Source organism: Phyllobates terribilis, unplaced genomic scaffold (assembly GCF_046119375.1).
Source record: "Phyllobates terribilis strain yellow unplaced genomic scaffold, ASM4611937v1 Scaffold_11__3_contigs__length_659146591, whole genome shotgun sequence".
NCBI lineage: Eukaryota > Metazoa > Chordata > Amphibia > Anura > Dendrobatidae > Phyllobates > Phyllobates terribilis.
The window spans coordinates 201274698-201288951 of record NW_027362771.1 but is presented as its reverse complement, the minus strand read 5'-3'; the positions used below and the strand labels follow the sequence as shown (position 1 = coordinate 201288951).

Here is a 14254-nt window from a genome sequence, read left to right as displayed (position 1 = left end):
CCCCCCTACGTAATGACATTGTGGCACAACACGTCATGACATCTTGTTGCCCTTGTAAACAGAGATGCCAGCATTCGAATTCTGGCTGCCACATAATACCAAGGGGCAGGGTCCCACAATTTTTTTTTCTTATCTGTCAAGTAAACAGCGTAAATAACCCACCAAGAACAATGTTTGAACTACTGTTTTTATGTTTGGAATTCACTCCAAAAGAAAATCTGTTAGTAAATAAGTCAATGGCACCAATTAAGTTTTCTGGTCATCCTGCAAAAAAGAAGGTTCCATCGACAGAAAAATAAAAAGTTATGGCTTTTATTGCAGAAATTGGGCAGCATGTGCCAGAGTTTTCAGATATCTCATTCACTACACGACTCCCTCATACATGGCTCATGTTTAAAGGCAATCTGTCACCACTTTGGAGTTATCAGACCTCTAATATGGGCATACAGGGTATTGAAAAGTAAATCTGTATATACCTGTATGGCCCATAGTAGAGGTCTGAATGCAGAGAAATGTAGTTTTATCTTCTTGGTTTTTCACAGGCTTGGCGTCTCCCGGACTCCAAGCTAACCCCGCCCATCTGATTATTCCACCAAATCCCCACCTATGTACACGTTTACCATATTTCCCCCCTCCCCTCCCCTCCCGTTCATTGCCACCATTTGGTAAATTCTAAAAAGTTCATTTTTTTTCTCATTAAAGTACACTCTGCACCCCATCTTGACTGAAAAAAAAACAGAAATGTAGAAATTTTAGCAAATTTATTAAAAAAAGAAAAACTGAAATATCACATGGTCATAAGTATTCAGACCCTTTGCTCAGACACTCATATTTAAGTCACATGCTGTCCATTTCCTTGTGATCCTCTTTGACATGGTTCTACTCCTTCATTGGAGTCCCGCTGTGTTTAATTAAACTGATAGAACTTGATTTGGAAAGGCACACACCTGTCTATATAAGACCTCACAGTGCATGTCAGACCAAATGAGAATCATGACCTCAAAGGAACTGCCCAAGGAGCTCAGAGACAGAATTGTGACAAGGCACAGATCTGGCCAAGGTTACAAAAGAATTTCTGCATTACTCAAGGTTCCAAGAGCACAGTGGCCTCCATAATCCTTAAATGGAAGAAGTTTGGGACCACCAGAAGTCTTCCTAGACCTGGCCGTCCAGCCAAACTGCGCAATCGTGGGGGAAGAGCCTTGGTGAGAGAGGTAAAGAAGAACCCCAAGATCACTGTGGCTGAGCTCCAGAGATGCAGTAGGGAGATGGGAGAAAGTTCCACAAAGTCCACTATCACTGCAGCCCTCCCCCAGTCGGCAAACATAAATGCGGCCAAGTACAGAGATATCCTGGATGAAAAACTCTTCCAGAGTGCTCTGGACCTCAGACTTGGCCGAAGGTTCACCTTCCAACAAGACAATGACGCTAAGCACACAGAACAACTCTGTGACCATTCTTGACTGGCTCAGCCAGAGCCCTGACCTAAACCAAATTTAGAATCTCTGAAGAGACCTGAAAATTGCTGTCCACCAACGTTCACGATCCAACCGGACGAAACTGGGGAGGATCTGCAAGGAAGAATGGCAGAGGATCCCCAAATCCTGGTGTGAAAAACTTGTTGCATCATTCCCAAGAAGGACTCATGGCTGTACAAGCTCAAAAGGGTGCATCTACTCAATACTGAGCAAAGGGTCTGAATACTTATGACCATGTGATATTTCAGTTTTTCTTTTTTGATAAATTTGCAAAAATTTGAACATTTCTATTTTTTTCAGGCAAGATGGGGTGCAGAGTGTACTTTAACCCCTTCACTCCGCAGCCCTTTTCCGTTTTTTGCTCCCCTTCTTCCCAGAGCCATAACTTCTTTATTTTTTGGCCAATATGGCCGTGTGAGGATTTATTTTTTGCGGGACAAGTTGTACTTTTGAACGCCACCATTGGTTTTACCATATCGTGTACTGGAAAACGGAAAACAAATTCCAGCATGCGCCGTATGTGTATGGCGCATGTCGTAAAGGGGTTAATGAGAAAAAAAAATGAACTTTTTAGAATTTACCAAATAGCTGCAATGAAACAAAGAGTGAAAAATTTAAAGGGGTATGTATAGATTTACTTTTCTATACCCTGTATGCCCATATTAGAGGTCTGATATCTCCTAGGGGGTGACAGATTCCCTTTAAGTGATAAATTTACTATAGCACAGATTCACCTCAGCTAAAAGTCTAGACCCTTAGATCAGGAATAGGACATTTCATAAGTTTCCCAAATTCTTATGAAAAAAATATTCCCACAAACTGCATTGAACTGCTGTACCCAATTTATTATATATTTTTGCAGTTTGAGTCGGTCCATTTCATACCGACTCCACCAAAATGGACTCCGACTCCACAGCCCTGGTTTTTACCCTTGAAAAAAGCATGGGAAATAAGGCAGCAAAATCAGTTTGTGAACAAGCCCTATATGCTTACAAAGTGACATTTTTCTCCATTTAAAAGACACTTTTTCCACTTATTGACAAGCTGAGATCATAGAATGTTAGAGTTGGAAGGGACCTCCGGGGTCATCATGTCCAACCCTCTGCTCAATGCAAGATTCCCTAAACCATCTCAGACAGATGTCTGTCCAGCCTCTGTATGAAGACTTCAAGACTTCCATTGAAGGAGAACTCACCACCTCTCGTGGAAGCCTGTTCCATTCATTGATCACCCTCACTGTCAAAAAGTTTTTTCTAATATCTAATCTGTATCTTCTCCCTTTCAGTTTCATTCCATTGCTTCTTGTGTTTCCATGTTCCATGTCTACACTGTGACAGCCCTTTAGATATTTGTAGACAGCTATTAAGTCGCCTCTTTTTTTCAAGCTAAACATTCCCAGATCCTTTAACGGTTCCTTGTAGGACATAGTTTGCAGTCTGCTCACCATCCTGGTAGCTCTTCTCTGAACTGGCTCTAGTTTTTTAATGTGTTTTTTAAAATGTGGCGCCCAAACCTGGACACAGTATTCCAGAAGAGGTCTGACCAAGGAGGAGTAGAGGGGGATAATTACTTCACGTGATCTAGACTCTATGCTTCTCTTAATATCTTAAGATCTTGAAACACACCATATTGAACTATATTGGAAAGTTGCAGAAGTGTTCACTTTATATGCATAATATAGGGGTATTTATTTTAGTAGTAAATGATCTCAGACACTACAAGCAATGCAGTATTATATGGCAGTAATTCAATAAAATAGCTGTCCATGTACTACGGGGAAAGCTCCAGTGTGGTGTTTTGGCAGTAGTACAGTATATGGTATTGGCACTCTGTGTAACGTGTTGTAAGAAACTAACCTGTTCTTCTATTGTGTAGGTACTACTTCCCCACCTATGAAAATGATTCTCTCCTATGCACTCTATGTGACAGCGAGGAGGAGGTAACGGCACAAGACCAGTGTGAAGAGATCCCAGTTATTGGGGAAGATCTCTCAAGACTTGAAGCTTTAAAGAAAGGCAGCATATTAAACCAGCTTGTACGTGACCGTACCTTAAGGCACTAACTATGGATTATGATCAGGAATTCTCATTTTTCATACATGTCAGGAGGATCTGTATATATAGAAAATACTGTGTTACACAATGGAACAAAAGACATTTCAGGTGTTCATCTTTCCATAGATTTCTCTTTATTCCATATTTCACTTACTCCTGTATAATGAAGGCTGCATGCTGTGTAGATGTCAGCGGCGTGGGCACATCACAGGGGAATACAGTTTGCATAGCTGTCATACTACTAGTCCCCTAATTAAACCAATGAATTCAGTCGTCTCAGTACTCTTCTATCATTGCTGCACAGCCATGACCGGAGACAGATTTTCATTTTTAGCAAAAAATTGACTCTAATTTTCAAATATGTCAGGAATGCTACAAGAGGGTATGGCCTGTGTTCCTGTGAATTAATCATCTCCCATTCATTAGTGCAATGCAGGTCAGTGCGAGTCTAAGGGGTTTCTTTTCAAGATATTTGACAGAAAAGGACCTATTGCCCTCCATAAATCCCCTTTAGATGACAAGCACAATTATATAACCTTACAGTATGTATTTTTTGAAAGCTTAAGGATACCTGTAAATGATTCTTTATTCTGAATAGTAATTGGTTTAGGCTACAGATACCGATTGGTCCTGAAAATAGTCTATTGAGCAGAAGTAATAAGTACATTTTTTTGGTTAGATTTTGCAATGTAATTCTAAAGATCTGCAAGGAAAAAAACCATATAATTATGCTAGTTTCTTTGCATTTGTGCCTTCACTGGCCAAGCTTAATATTGGATGAATGAGGAGTGGGCTTGCCAAGGGCGATTTGCTGGATGGATGAACCAAACTGAAGGGAGCTCAGTGTCTCTCCAAGGTCTTTTACATCAGGACTAATGTTCACAAAAACACATGCCTAGAAAAGAAGCAAATGTAGCAGTCAACCGTTAAAAGCACACCACAAGCTAAACGTTCTAAGACTTAAAGGGGCTCTGTCTTGTTTTCAAGTTATACTAATATAAAACAGTACTAATTATGCCCTGTTTCTTTAATATTTCTAAGGTGTTGTGAGGTCCTTGATTCTAGACCCACCCAGTGCAGCAGTGTATGTACTAGATGATTTTATTCTGTCGTGTCCATGGACATGTCTACATGAATACATCCTGGACAGAAGTGAAGTGGATGGTGATGCCTCATTTAGATGGATTATGTCTGAATAGCGGGAGTATATATAGTGTAACTATGTAATGTGCACCCACCTTCCTTCCTGGTTAGCCGAGTAATCAGGTAATGGGTGTGGAGAAATTGGGATGTAGGTAACTAGGAGTGCGCTGTTAACTAATTCCAAGTCTTAATTTTCCCCCAATGTTGACAGCACGCTCCTAGGTTAATACACCCCAATTGCCAATAAGAATGTTAGCTATGTCACAATCTTTAATGTATTACCTTTGCTTGCCCGCTGAGTGAAGGTTGCAAGAGATGGGTAAGTTTAGAGTTCCTGTAAGGTACATGGAGCGAGTTGGTCTTTAATGCTGTAAACACCTGTAAAGAATGAGAGTAGTTTGTTGTACATGGGCATAAGGCAGGTTTCACACATCCGTGTTTTCCCTGGTCTGGCCACAGGTCTCCTAACTTGAACTTGACAGCAGCATAGGTAAATATGAGGCTGGTGAGTTCTGGTCAGGAGACCTGCCGCCAGTCCAGGAATCACCTTCTGTGAACACTGAGGTGTCTACTTGGCCTAATTGAAAAGAAGATGATTATTCATACAAAAAAAATGGAATGTCTGTAATTATGCACAACAGTCACAATGCTCCCTAAAACCTTGACGGGATTATCTGGTTGCTTACAAATAATGGCTTATCTTTAGGGACCGAGCTGTAGTAAATTGTTTTATCAGGCCTAGTCACTACTAAGATTGAGGAAAGACTAAACCTAGAAATAAATTCTAAAAGCAAACAGAAAAGAAACTTTTCTCTCAAAACAAACTAATGTGGATAAATCTTAAAAACTACAGTTGTTAATTTCTTGCTGCTCCCTTCCATTTTGCACATGGTAAATGACTGAGAAGATTTTGGACCTTTGAGGACAATTGTGGAGTGAAGCTCCTACTGCAGCCAGTTGTCCTACAGCCAGAAAAATGATCGTGAGAAGGAGGGGAAAATACTAAGTTCTCTATTCAGGATTTTTTAATACAAGATTTCTTGGCTTTCTTGACAGATAAATGAGGAAATTTCCATTGCAATCTAATATAACTACTTGGTGTAAATTCTAGCAGTTTTTTTCCCATGGACTATGGATCATTATTCACTGTATAAACTGAGCAGCTCTGGCCGCTGGATACTAGATATCAGATATGTGTACTTTTTTGGTTTTACATAAAACCCCTGTTTTAGTGAAAATTTTTTTTCACTTTGGTGATCTGCCATCTCATGTCAAGGTCTGACTGATCCCAAGGCCCATGCCATTAATTGGCCTCATGCTGCCATGCCGCGATCATAGAGTACCATTCAAGTTAAAGAAGGAGCAACTTCCCTGGTAACCATCCTGATGCCGCTGTACCTATTTACAACAACATCCAGGGGATTAATCTTTGTAGCAGTGTGTTTGACCTGAGGCAAAAAATTAGGGGCAAAGTGAAAAAACTAAATTTTTTAGACCATCTTAAAATATGCCAAATTTATCAATGACACATGCTTTTTGATGATTTTTTAGACTGTGTATATGAATAGTTTAAATTTACAACACTTGTTAGTTGGCTTACTTTTTTAAGACTACAGTGCAAAAATAGGTATGTTGCTTAGTTACTTCCACTGTCTTCAAAGGTTTATTCCCATCTCTGACTTTCATGGGAATAACTGGGGATATAAGTACAGCCGAGTGCAGCTTCATTTTTTTATGTAATCCCATAGAGATAAATGGGGAGATACGGAAGTAGTGTTTCAGCTCTGTGAACTAAACTGTTGCTGTAAAGACTTACGAATACATTAGACTGACATAGGCCATAGCCAGCGATATCAGTGGTCTTGGACAATAGTCATGAAGCCCCCATACACATTAGACTCTCTCCCGATAGATGATGTCGGGGGGGATTAGGATTTGGCACGTCCACCTTTGGAGTGCTGATCCTTTTGTTTTCGGTGAGATGCCACAGACAGAAGTTTAGCAATGGCTCTCTTGTAGAGAACACAGGAGCGCTCTGCAGATCGTGCACTGTTATGTATGAAGGAGTCAGAAGGGATAGCTGCTGGCCAAACACAGCTATTTATTGTGTATGGGTCCTTAACTCCCATTTTTTTCTATGGGGGTCACGCAATCAACCTGGCTGCAATCTGCTTTTTTCCCCTCACCCATGACAGCACACCTTGAGAGAGGGATCCGCCCCACCAAGGACAGGAAACCGTCTGAAATAAAAGGGCAGTACCTCTCCCTCGCTTCAGTTGGTTTCCTGTCCTTGATGGGAACCTGTCTGGAAGAAAGAAGACTTACCTGGGGCTGTTCCGGTGTGGAAGAGCGGGCACTGGCCTGTGCACTGGGTTCCAGTCTCCAGAAGCGCCGTCCGCAGCTCCCCTGGGGTCCTGCGTCCGAGCGGGCTCACGCGGTGAGGCAGGCTCCGTCCTCCCGTAGACCGTGGCGCCGTCCTCCCCCTGCCGCTCCTGTCGGCCGCGCACCGGAGTGGTAACTTCCGGGTATGACATGCCTGATGTCACGGCGCGGGGCACCCTGGGAGAGGCGTGCCAGGTGACGTCAGGGGCCGCCCTGATCCAAGATGGCGGCGCCCTGTGAAGCGTTCCAGGCCGTTTTTTTTCGGATTGAGCTCCGGCCTGGGAAGGGGGGAGGACCCATGAACCGGAGGAGGTTCTGGATGGCCCTATTTTAGGAGGGGGGGGGCTATCCTGGAAGCGTGGTACAGGATAGCCAAGAGCAGCAGCTAACCCCCCCCCCCCCCCCCTCAGCAACGGAAGAAGCAGAGGGATGCCTCTCACACGGACAGCCGCTCGAGCAATTGCAGTGGCAGCCGTAGGAGCAAGGTGTCAAGCGCCTCTGGACCATGCAGAAAGGAATAATCGGTTCCGCTACAGCCTCCGAATCCGGTACCAGTTTGTGACTTCCGGGGGTGCGTGATCTTCGTGAATGTCACCTTTTGGTAATGGGAAGTCTCTTATGTGCTTCCTTTTATAGGAGCCTAAGAAGAGTAGCGCCAAGCAAAAGCACAGAATGTGTGCCCTATGCCAAACTTCCCTTCCCATAGATTGGCAAAAGCCACTTTGCCCGAACTGCGTTGCTAAAACTATAGCGGAAAATTCCCTGGATTTCGCATCTAATTTGAAATCTATAGTCCACGCAGAGGTTCAGGGGTCCCTGAAGGGGTTGCTTAGAGGGAAGAAAAGATCCCATAGAGATGTCTCCTCCAACTCTGATTCCTCCCAGTCCGAGGATCTGTGGCTGAGTGATTCATCATCCTCTTCCTCATCGGATAACGGTAGACCCTGTTTCCCCATTGAGAGTACAGACAGACTGGTTAGAGCAGTCAGATCAACCATGGGTCTGGGGGAGGAGAAAGCATCCAAATCCCGGGAAGACGTTATGTTTGCGGGCCTTGGAGAAAAAAAGAGACGCTCCTTTCCGGTAAACATTAAAATTCAGGGCCTCATTGACTGAGAGTGGAAGAAACCAGAAAGATCAGGGGCCTTACCCTCCTTCTCTAAAAGAAGGTAACCCTTCGAAGAGAAGGGCTCTGAGCCTTGGGATAAGATCCCCAAAGTTGACGGGACTGTAGCCAGGTCGTCCAAAAAATCTTCCCTGCCCTTGGAGGACTCAGGCGTCCTAAAAGATGCCCTTGATAAAAAGGCTGACTCCTTTCTGCGTCATACTTGGGAAGCTGCAGCAGGAGGCCTGAAGCCAGCGGTAGCTGGCACCTGTGTGGCAAGATCCCTAATGGTGTGGCTCCAACAGTTGGAGGACCAACTTAAGGATAAAAAGGTCTCTAGGGATAGAATCCTTTCAAATCTACCCCTAATGCAGGCAGCATCGGCCTTCCTGGCGGACTCTTCAGCAGACTCTGTCAGGCTTTCGGCTAGATCAGCGAGTCTATCTAATGCTGCCAGACGGGCCTTGTGGCTCAAAGGTTGCCCAGGCGACCTACAGTCCAAGCATAAATTGTGTTCCCTCCCGTGTGATGGTAGACTCCTGTTTGGCCAGAAGTTGGAAGACCTTTTAGAAAAGGCGGGCGATAGGAACAAAGGGTTCCCAGGATTTTCAAGGGACTCAAAAAAGTTTGGTTTTCGGAGGAGAAAATTTAATCGGGGTCGCCCTCCAGGAGAATATGGGAGACCAAGTCCAAAAAGAAGTCGGGCTATATGTTTGGAGGACCGTCCTCAAATACAAAAAAGTCCTCCCAATGATGCCAAGCCGGAGGTAGGGGGGAGGCTTTCCCACTTTTTTCCAGCTTGGAAAGCAATTACAGCAAACCCCTGGATTCTGAACATTGTGAGTGGTGGCCTGAAGATACGGTTCAGCCAGATCCCTTGTCGGACCTTTTGTGGTTACCCCCAAAAGGAAGGTCCAGGAAGAACAGATAACACTGGAAGCAGAAATATTAGGGCTAGTAAGGAAACGGTCCTTCTCGAAGTGTCGATACCACAAAAAGAGAAGGGATTCTATTCCCTTCTGTTCATGATAAAAAAAAAACAACGGGTCCTTAAGGACCATCATCAACCTCAGGAGTCTGAACCAGTTAATAGAAAACCAGACTTTCAAGATGGAGTCAGTGAGCTCGGCAGTGAAGCTCTTGCACCACAATTGCTTGATGGCAGTAATAGACCTGAAGGACGCATATTATCACGTCCCAATTCATCCAGACTACCAGAAGTATCTGAGAGTAGCCCTGTTCATTCAGAAAGAGCTGAGGCATTTTCAGTTTGCTGCCCTACCCTTCGGCCTCTCCATAGCCCCGAGAATATTCACAAAACTAATAGCGGAAGTAACAGCCTTTCTACGAATCAAGAACGTAGTGATCGTGCCCTGTTTAGACGACTTCTTAATAGTAGGGAAATCAGAAGTCCACTGCTCCAGTCAACTTCTAGAAGTCACGGCGGTGTTGCATCAGCTAGGGTGGTTGGTAAATTCCCAAAAGTCAAAACTAACCCCCTCAAGGACTCAGATCTTCCTAGGTCTAATCCTGGACTCTCATCTCCAAGCATGTTTCCTCCCAGAAGACAAGGTCCGCAAATTGATCTATTTAGTCTTGAAAGCCATGCGATCTCCAGTGATGTCCCTAAGAGAGGCAATGTCCCTCCTGGGCTCTATGACGGCCTGTCTCCCAGCAGTCAAATGGGCTCAGGGGCATATGAGACTTCTTCAGTGGGAGGTCCTGTCAGCGCAGAGGTCCTTCAACGGGCATTTAGAAAGCAAGTTCTCTCTCTCCCCAGAAGCTGTGGATACCCTTTCATGGTGGACAGACAGGGTAAATCTGACCTCATGCGTACAGTGGTCCAGACCAGTAGATCGGGTGATTACGACCGATGCGAGCAGTTCCGGATGGGGGGGGTCATCTGGCAGAGCTCTCAATACAGGATCACTCCACATACCACGAGATGGGGGCATCCTCAAACATAAAAGAGCTTTGGGCAGTAGAGAGATCCCTGATAGGCTTCCTTCCTCACATTCAGGGTCACCACGTCCAGGTCATGTCCGACAACCAGACATCAGTAGCCTATGTGAATCACCAGGGGAGAACAAGATCACGCTCTCTGATGGCTGTGGCAGACAGAATCCTTCATCTGGCAGAACGACACCTCCCATCCCTCAGTGCCCTTCACATAAAGGGGGTGGAAAATGTAAAGGCAGATTTTCTCAGCCGCCATACCCTAAGACAAGGGGAATGGAGCTTAAACCCGGGGGTCTTCCAACATATTGTCCAGTTATGGTGACAGCCAGACATAGACCTGTTCGCCACAAGAGTAAACAGGAAGGTAGACAGATTCTGTTCCTTAAATCCAGCTGAAAATCCCCATGCCGTGGATGCCCTCCAGATCCCTTGGAAGTTCAGGAAGGCCTATGCCTTTCCCCCGTTAGTAATGATTCCAGCAGTGGTGAGGAAGATTCGGGAGGAAGGCGCAAGGGTAATTCTTATATCCCCTTTTTGGCCCAAGAGGCCTTGGTTCTCCCTGCTTCGACTAATGTCGGTTTCAGATCCCTGGGTTCTACCAGAGAGGCCGGACCTTCTCATTCAGGGACCAGTATTCCACGCCCAAGCCAGAGGTTTCCATCTTGCGGCGTGGAATTTGAGAGGTCACTACTGAGTAACAAGGGGTTTTCACCAGGGTTAGTCTCTACCTTGCTGGGTAGTAGGAAACCAATAACGACTAAGATTTATAACCGAGTCTGGAGTAAATTCCTAGAATTTATAGATGCCCCATTATCAGACAAGCCTCCAATCAGGGGAAACTTGGAGTTTCTGCAAAAGGGGCATGACCTAGGTCTAGCCACGGGGACTCTTAAAGTTCAGGTGTCGGCATTGGGGGCGCTCTATAATTGTAACTTGGCTGGGAACAGGTGGGTCTCGAGGTTTATCAAGTCCTGTGCCAGAGCCAGACCGGTTCGGTCCCTAAGAGTTCCTTCCTGGGACCTGAATTTGGTCTTGAACGCACTTACCAGTGACCCGTTCGAACCCCTACAGGATGTCTCTCCAAAGATCCTCACCCTTAAGACCATCCTCTTAGTGGCCTTATCGTCTGCTCGTAGGGTGGGTGACCTGCAGGCCCTTTCGGTTAATCCTCCCTACACACAAATTTATGATGATAGGGTCACCTTGCGTCTAGATCCAGCATACCTTCCCAAAGTGGTATCTAGATTTCACTGTAACCAGGAGATTGTACTACCCTCGTTTTGCAGCAATCCTAAAAACCCTGGAGAAGTTAGATTCCATAACCTAGATGTTAGAAGATCCCTACTACAATACATTAACATGACTAGTGTATGGAGGAAGGACCATTCCTTGTTCCTGGCCTTTCAGGGAAATAGGAAAGGTCACGGGGTGTCCAAGGGTACCATTTCTAGGTGGCTTAGGGAGGCCATTTGTTTAGCATATACGTCCACAGGAGTTCTGGCCCCAGACAATGTCAGGGCTCATTCCACCAGAGCCGTCGCAACCTCCTGGGTGGACGTCTCAATCGATCAGATATGTAGAGCTGCTACTTGGTCTACACCATCCACCTTCTTTAAACACTATCGGTTGGATCTGTCCTCCTCTGACCTCACCTTTGGGAGAAGGGTACTTCAGGCGGTGGTCCCTCCCTAGGGCGCTCATAATTCTCCAAAATTCTCTCAAGGTGTGCTGTCATGGGTGAGGGGAAAACACCAAGGTGTGCACTGTTTTGGGATATATATATATATATATATATATATATATATATATATATATATATATATATATATATATATATATATAATATATTGTAGGTGTTGGTTATATGCCTAACCTCTTTGGGAGGTCCTCTCAATGCTCTGTAAACAACTGAAGCGAGGGAGAGGTACCGCCCTTTTATTTCAGAGGGTTTCCTGTCCTTGGTGGGGCGGATCCCTCTCTCAAGGTGTGCTGTCATGAGTTCAGGAAAAACCGGCTACCGGTAAGTAACCTTGGTGTTTTTTAAACACTGCTTCTGGTAGTCGAGACCTAGAAGCAACTATTCCCATCTTGGCCATGAAAGGCAGAGATGGGAATAACCCTTTAATGATACTTACACAGAAAACAGCCTCACTGTACACTGTGTGCAGAATTATTAGGCAAGTTGTATTTTAGAGGATTATTTTTATTATTGATCAACAACTATGTTCTCAATCAACCCAAAAGACTCATAAATATCCAAGCTTAATATTTTTGGAAGTTGGAGTGGGTTTTTTTTAGATTTGGCTATCTTAGGAGGATATCTGTTTGTGCAGGTAACTATTACTGTGCATAATTATTAGGCAACTTAATAAAAACCAAATCTAATCCCATCTCACTTGTTTATTTTCACCAGGTAAACCAATATCAGTGCACAAAATTTAGAAATAAACATTTCTGACATGCAAAAACAAAAACCCAAAAAATTAGTGATCATTATAGCCACCTTTCTTTATGATGACACTCAACAGCCTTCCATCCATAGATTCTGTCAGTTGCTTGATCTGTTTTCGATCAACATTGTGTGCAGCAGCCACCACAGCCTCCCAGACACTGTTCCCAGAGGTGTACTGTTTTCCCTTCCTGTAGATCTCACATTTTATGATGGACCACAGGTTCTCTATGGGGTTCAGATCAGTTCAACAAGGGGGCCATGTCATTATTTTTTCTTCTTTTAGACCTTTACTGGCCAGTCACGCTGTGGAGTAGTTGGATGCATGTGATGGAGCATTGTCCTGCATGAAAATCATGTTTTTCTTGAACGATACCGACTTCTTCCTGTACCACTGCTTGAAGAAGTTGTCTTCCAGAAACTGGCAGTAGGTCTGGAGTTGAGCGTCACGCCATCCTCAACCCGAAAAGGTCCCACAAGTTCATCTTTGATGATATGAGCCCATACCAGTACTCCACCTCCACCTTGCTGGCGTCTAAGTCTGAGTGGAGCTCTCTGGCCTTTACTGATCCAGCCTCTGGCCCATCCATCTGGCCCATCAAGAGTCACTATCATTTCATCAGTCCATAAAACCTTTGAATGATCAGTCTTAAGATATTTCTTGGCCCATTCTTGACGTTTTATCTTATGTTTCTTGTTCAAAGGTGGTCGTTTTTCAGCCTTCCTTACCTTAGCCATGTCCCTGAATATCGCACACCTTGTGCTTTTTGATACTCCAGTAACGTTGCAGCACTGAAATATGGCAAAACTGGTGGCGAATGGCATCTTGGCAGCTTCACACTTGATTTTCCTCAATTCATGGGCAGTTATTTTGCGCCTTTTTTGGCCATCACGCTTTTTGCGACCCTGTTGGCTATTTGCCATGAAACGCTTGATTATTCGGTGATCACGCTTCAAAAGTTTGGAAATTTCAAGACTGCTGCATCCCTCTGCAAGACATCTCACAATTTTGGACTTTTCAGAGCCCGTCAAATCTCTCTTCTGACCCATTTTGCCAAAGGAAAGGAAGTTGCCTTATAATTAAGCACACCTTATATAGGGTGTTGATGTCATTAGTCAACACCCCTCCTCATTACAGAGAAGCACATCACCAGATTTACTTAATTGATAGTTGGCTCTCAAGCCTATGCAGCTTGGAGTAGGACAACATGTATAAAAAGTATCATGTGATCAAAATACTCATTTGCCTAATAATTCTGTACACAGTGTATTATGTTACCTAAATTTGTTTTTCATCTTTTTTTCAATTTTTATTTGCCATTTGCCATCGCAGTAGCCTAGCAGAAATGTTACTGCTACGGCTTCTCCAAGTTCTCTGATGTGCTGAAACAATTGAAGCTGTTAAATGCCTTCTGGCAGGGAAAGCCACGACTGGGACAACCCTGAGCAGAAAGGCCGATATGATTCATCCGAGTGAATTGACTTGTGAAGACATAATAAAAAGCAATGAGAGCGAGCAGAGGATTTTCTATTTGATTTGCTGGCTAGATATCTGCTATGACCCTGCTGAAGAACACAATGTACCTTCTATTGCACATCAGAGAACGGTTGGCTAATGTGCAGAAAACCTTTTGTAGCCTATTAGCCAGTAGAAATCTCCCTCGATTAGACATGGAGTATGAGA

At 44.2% G+C, this 14254-nt stretch overlaps 2 protein-coding genes across 5 annotated transcripts in view; one reads left to right on the top strand and one right to left on the bottom strand.

The window, feature by feature from the left end:
* Window positions 1-3838, top strand: part of ZNF277 (zinc finger protein 277) — an 86337-nt gene extending 82499 nt beyond the window's left edge. The window contains exon 12 of the mRNA XM_073651966.1: window positions 3354-3838. Coding sequence (XP_073508067.1) covers window positions 3354-3540 — 187 coding nt within the window. The 3' untranslated portion in view covers window positions 3541-3838. The remainder of the gene's footprint in view (window positions 1-3353) is intronic.
* LOC141165905 (uncharacterized) overlaps window positions 3641-14254 on the bottom strand; it is a 132046-nt gene continuing 121432 nt past the window's right edge. For 3 of the 4 annotated variants that reach the window (XM_073651963.1, XM_073651965.1, XM_073651964.1), the window contains 2 exons: window positions 4958-5053; window positions 3641-4427 (listed from right to left, as the gene is read on the bottom strand). In XM_073651963.1, the coding sequence (XP_073508064.1) occupies window positions 4287-4427; window positions 4958-5053 (237 nt within the window). In that variant the 3' untranslated portion in view covers window positions 3641-4286. The remainder of the gene's footprint in view (window positions 4428-4957; window positions 5054-14254) is intronic. The other variant, XM_073651962.1, reaches the window with a different exon arrangement.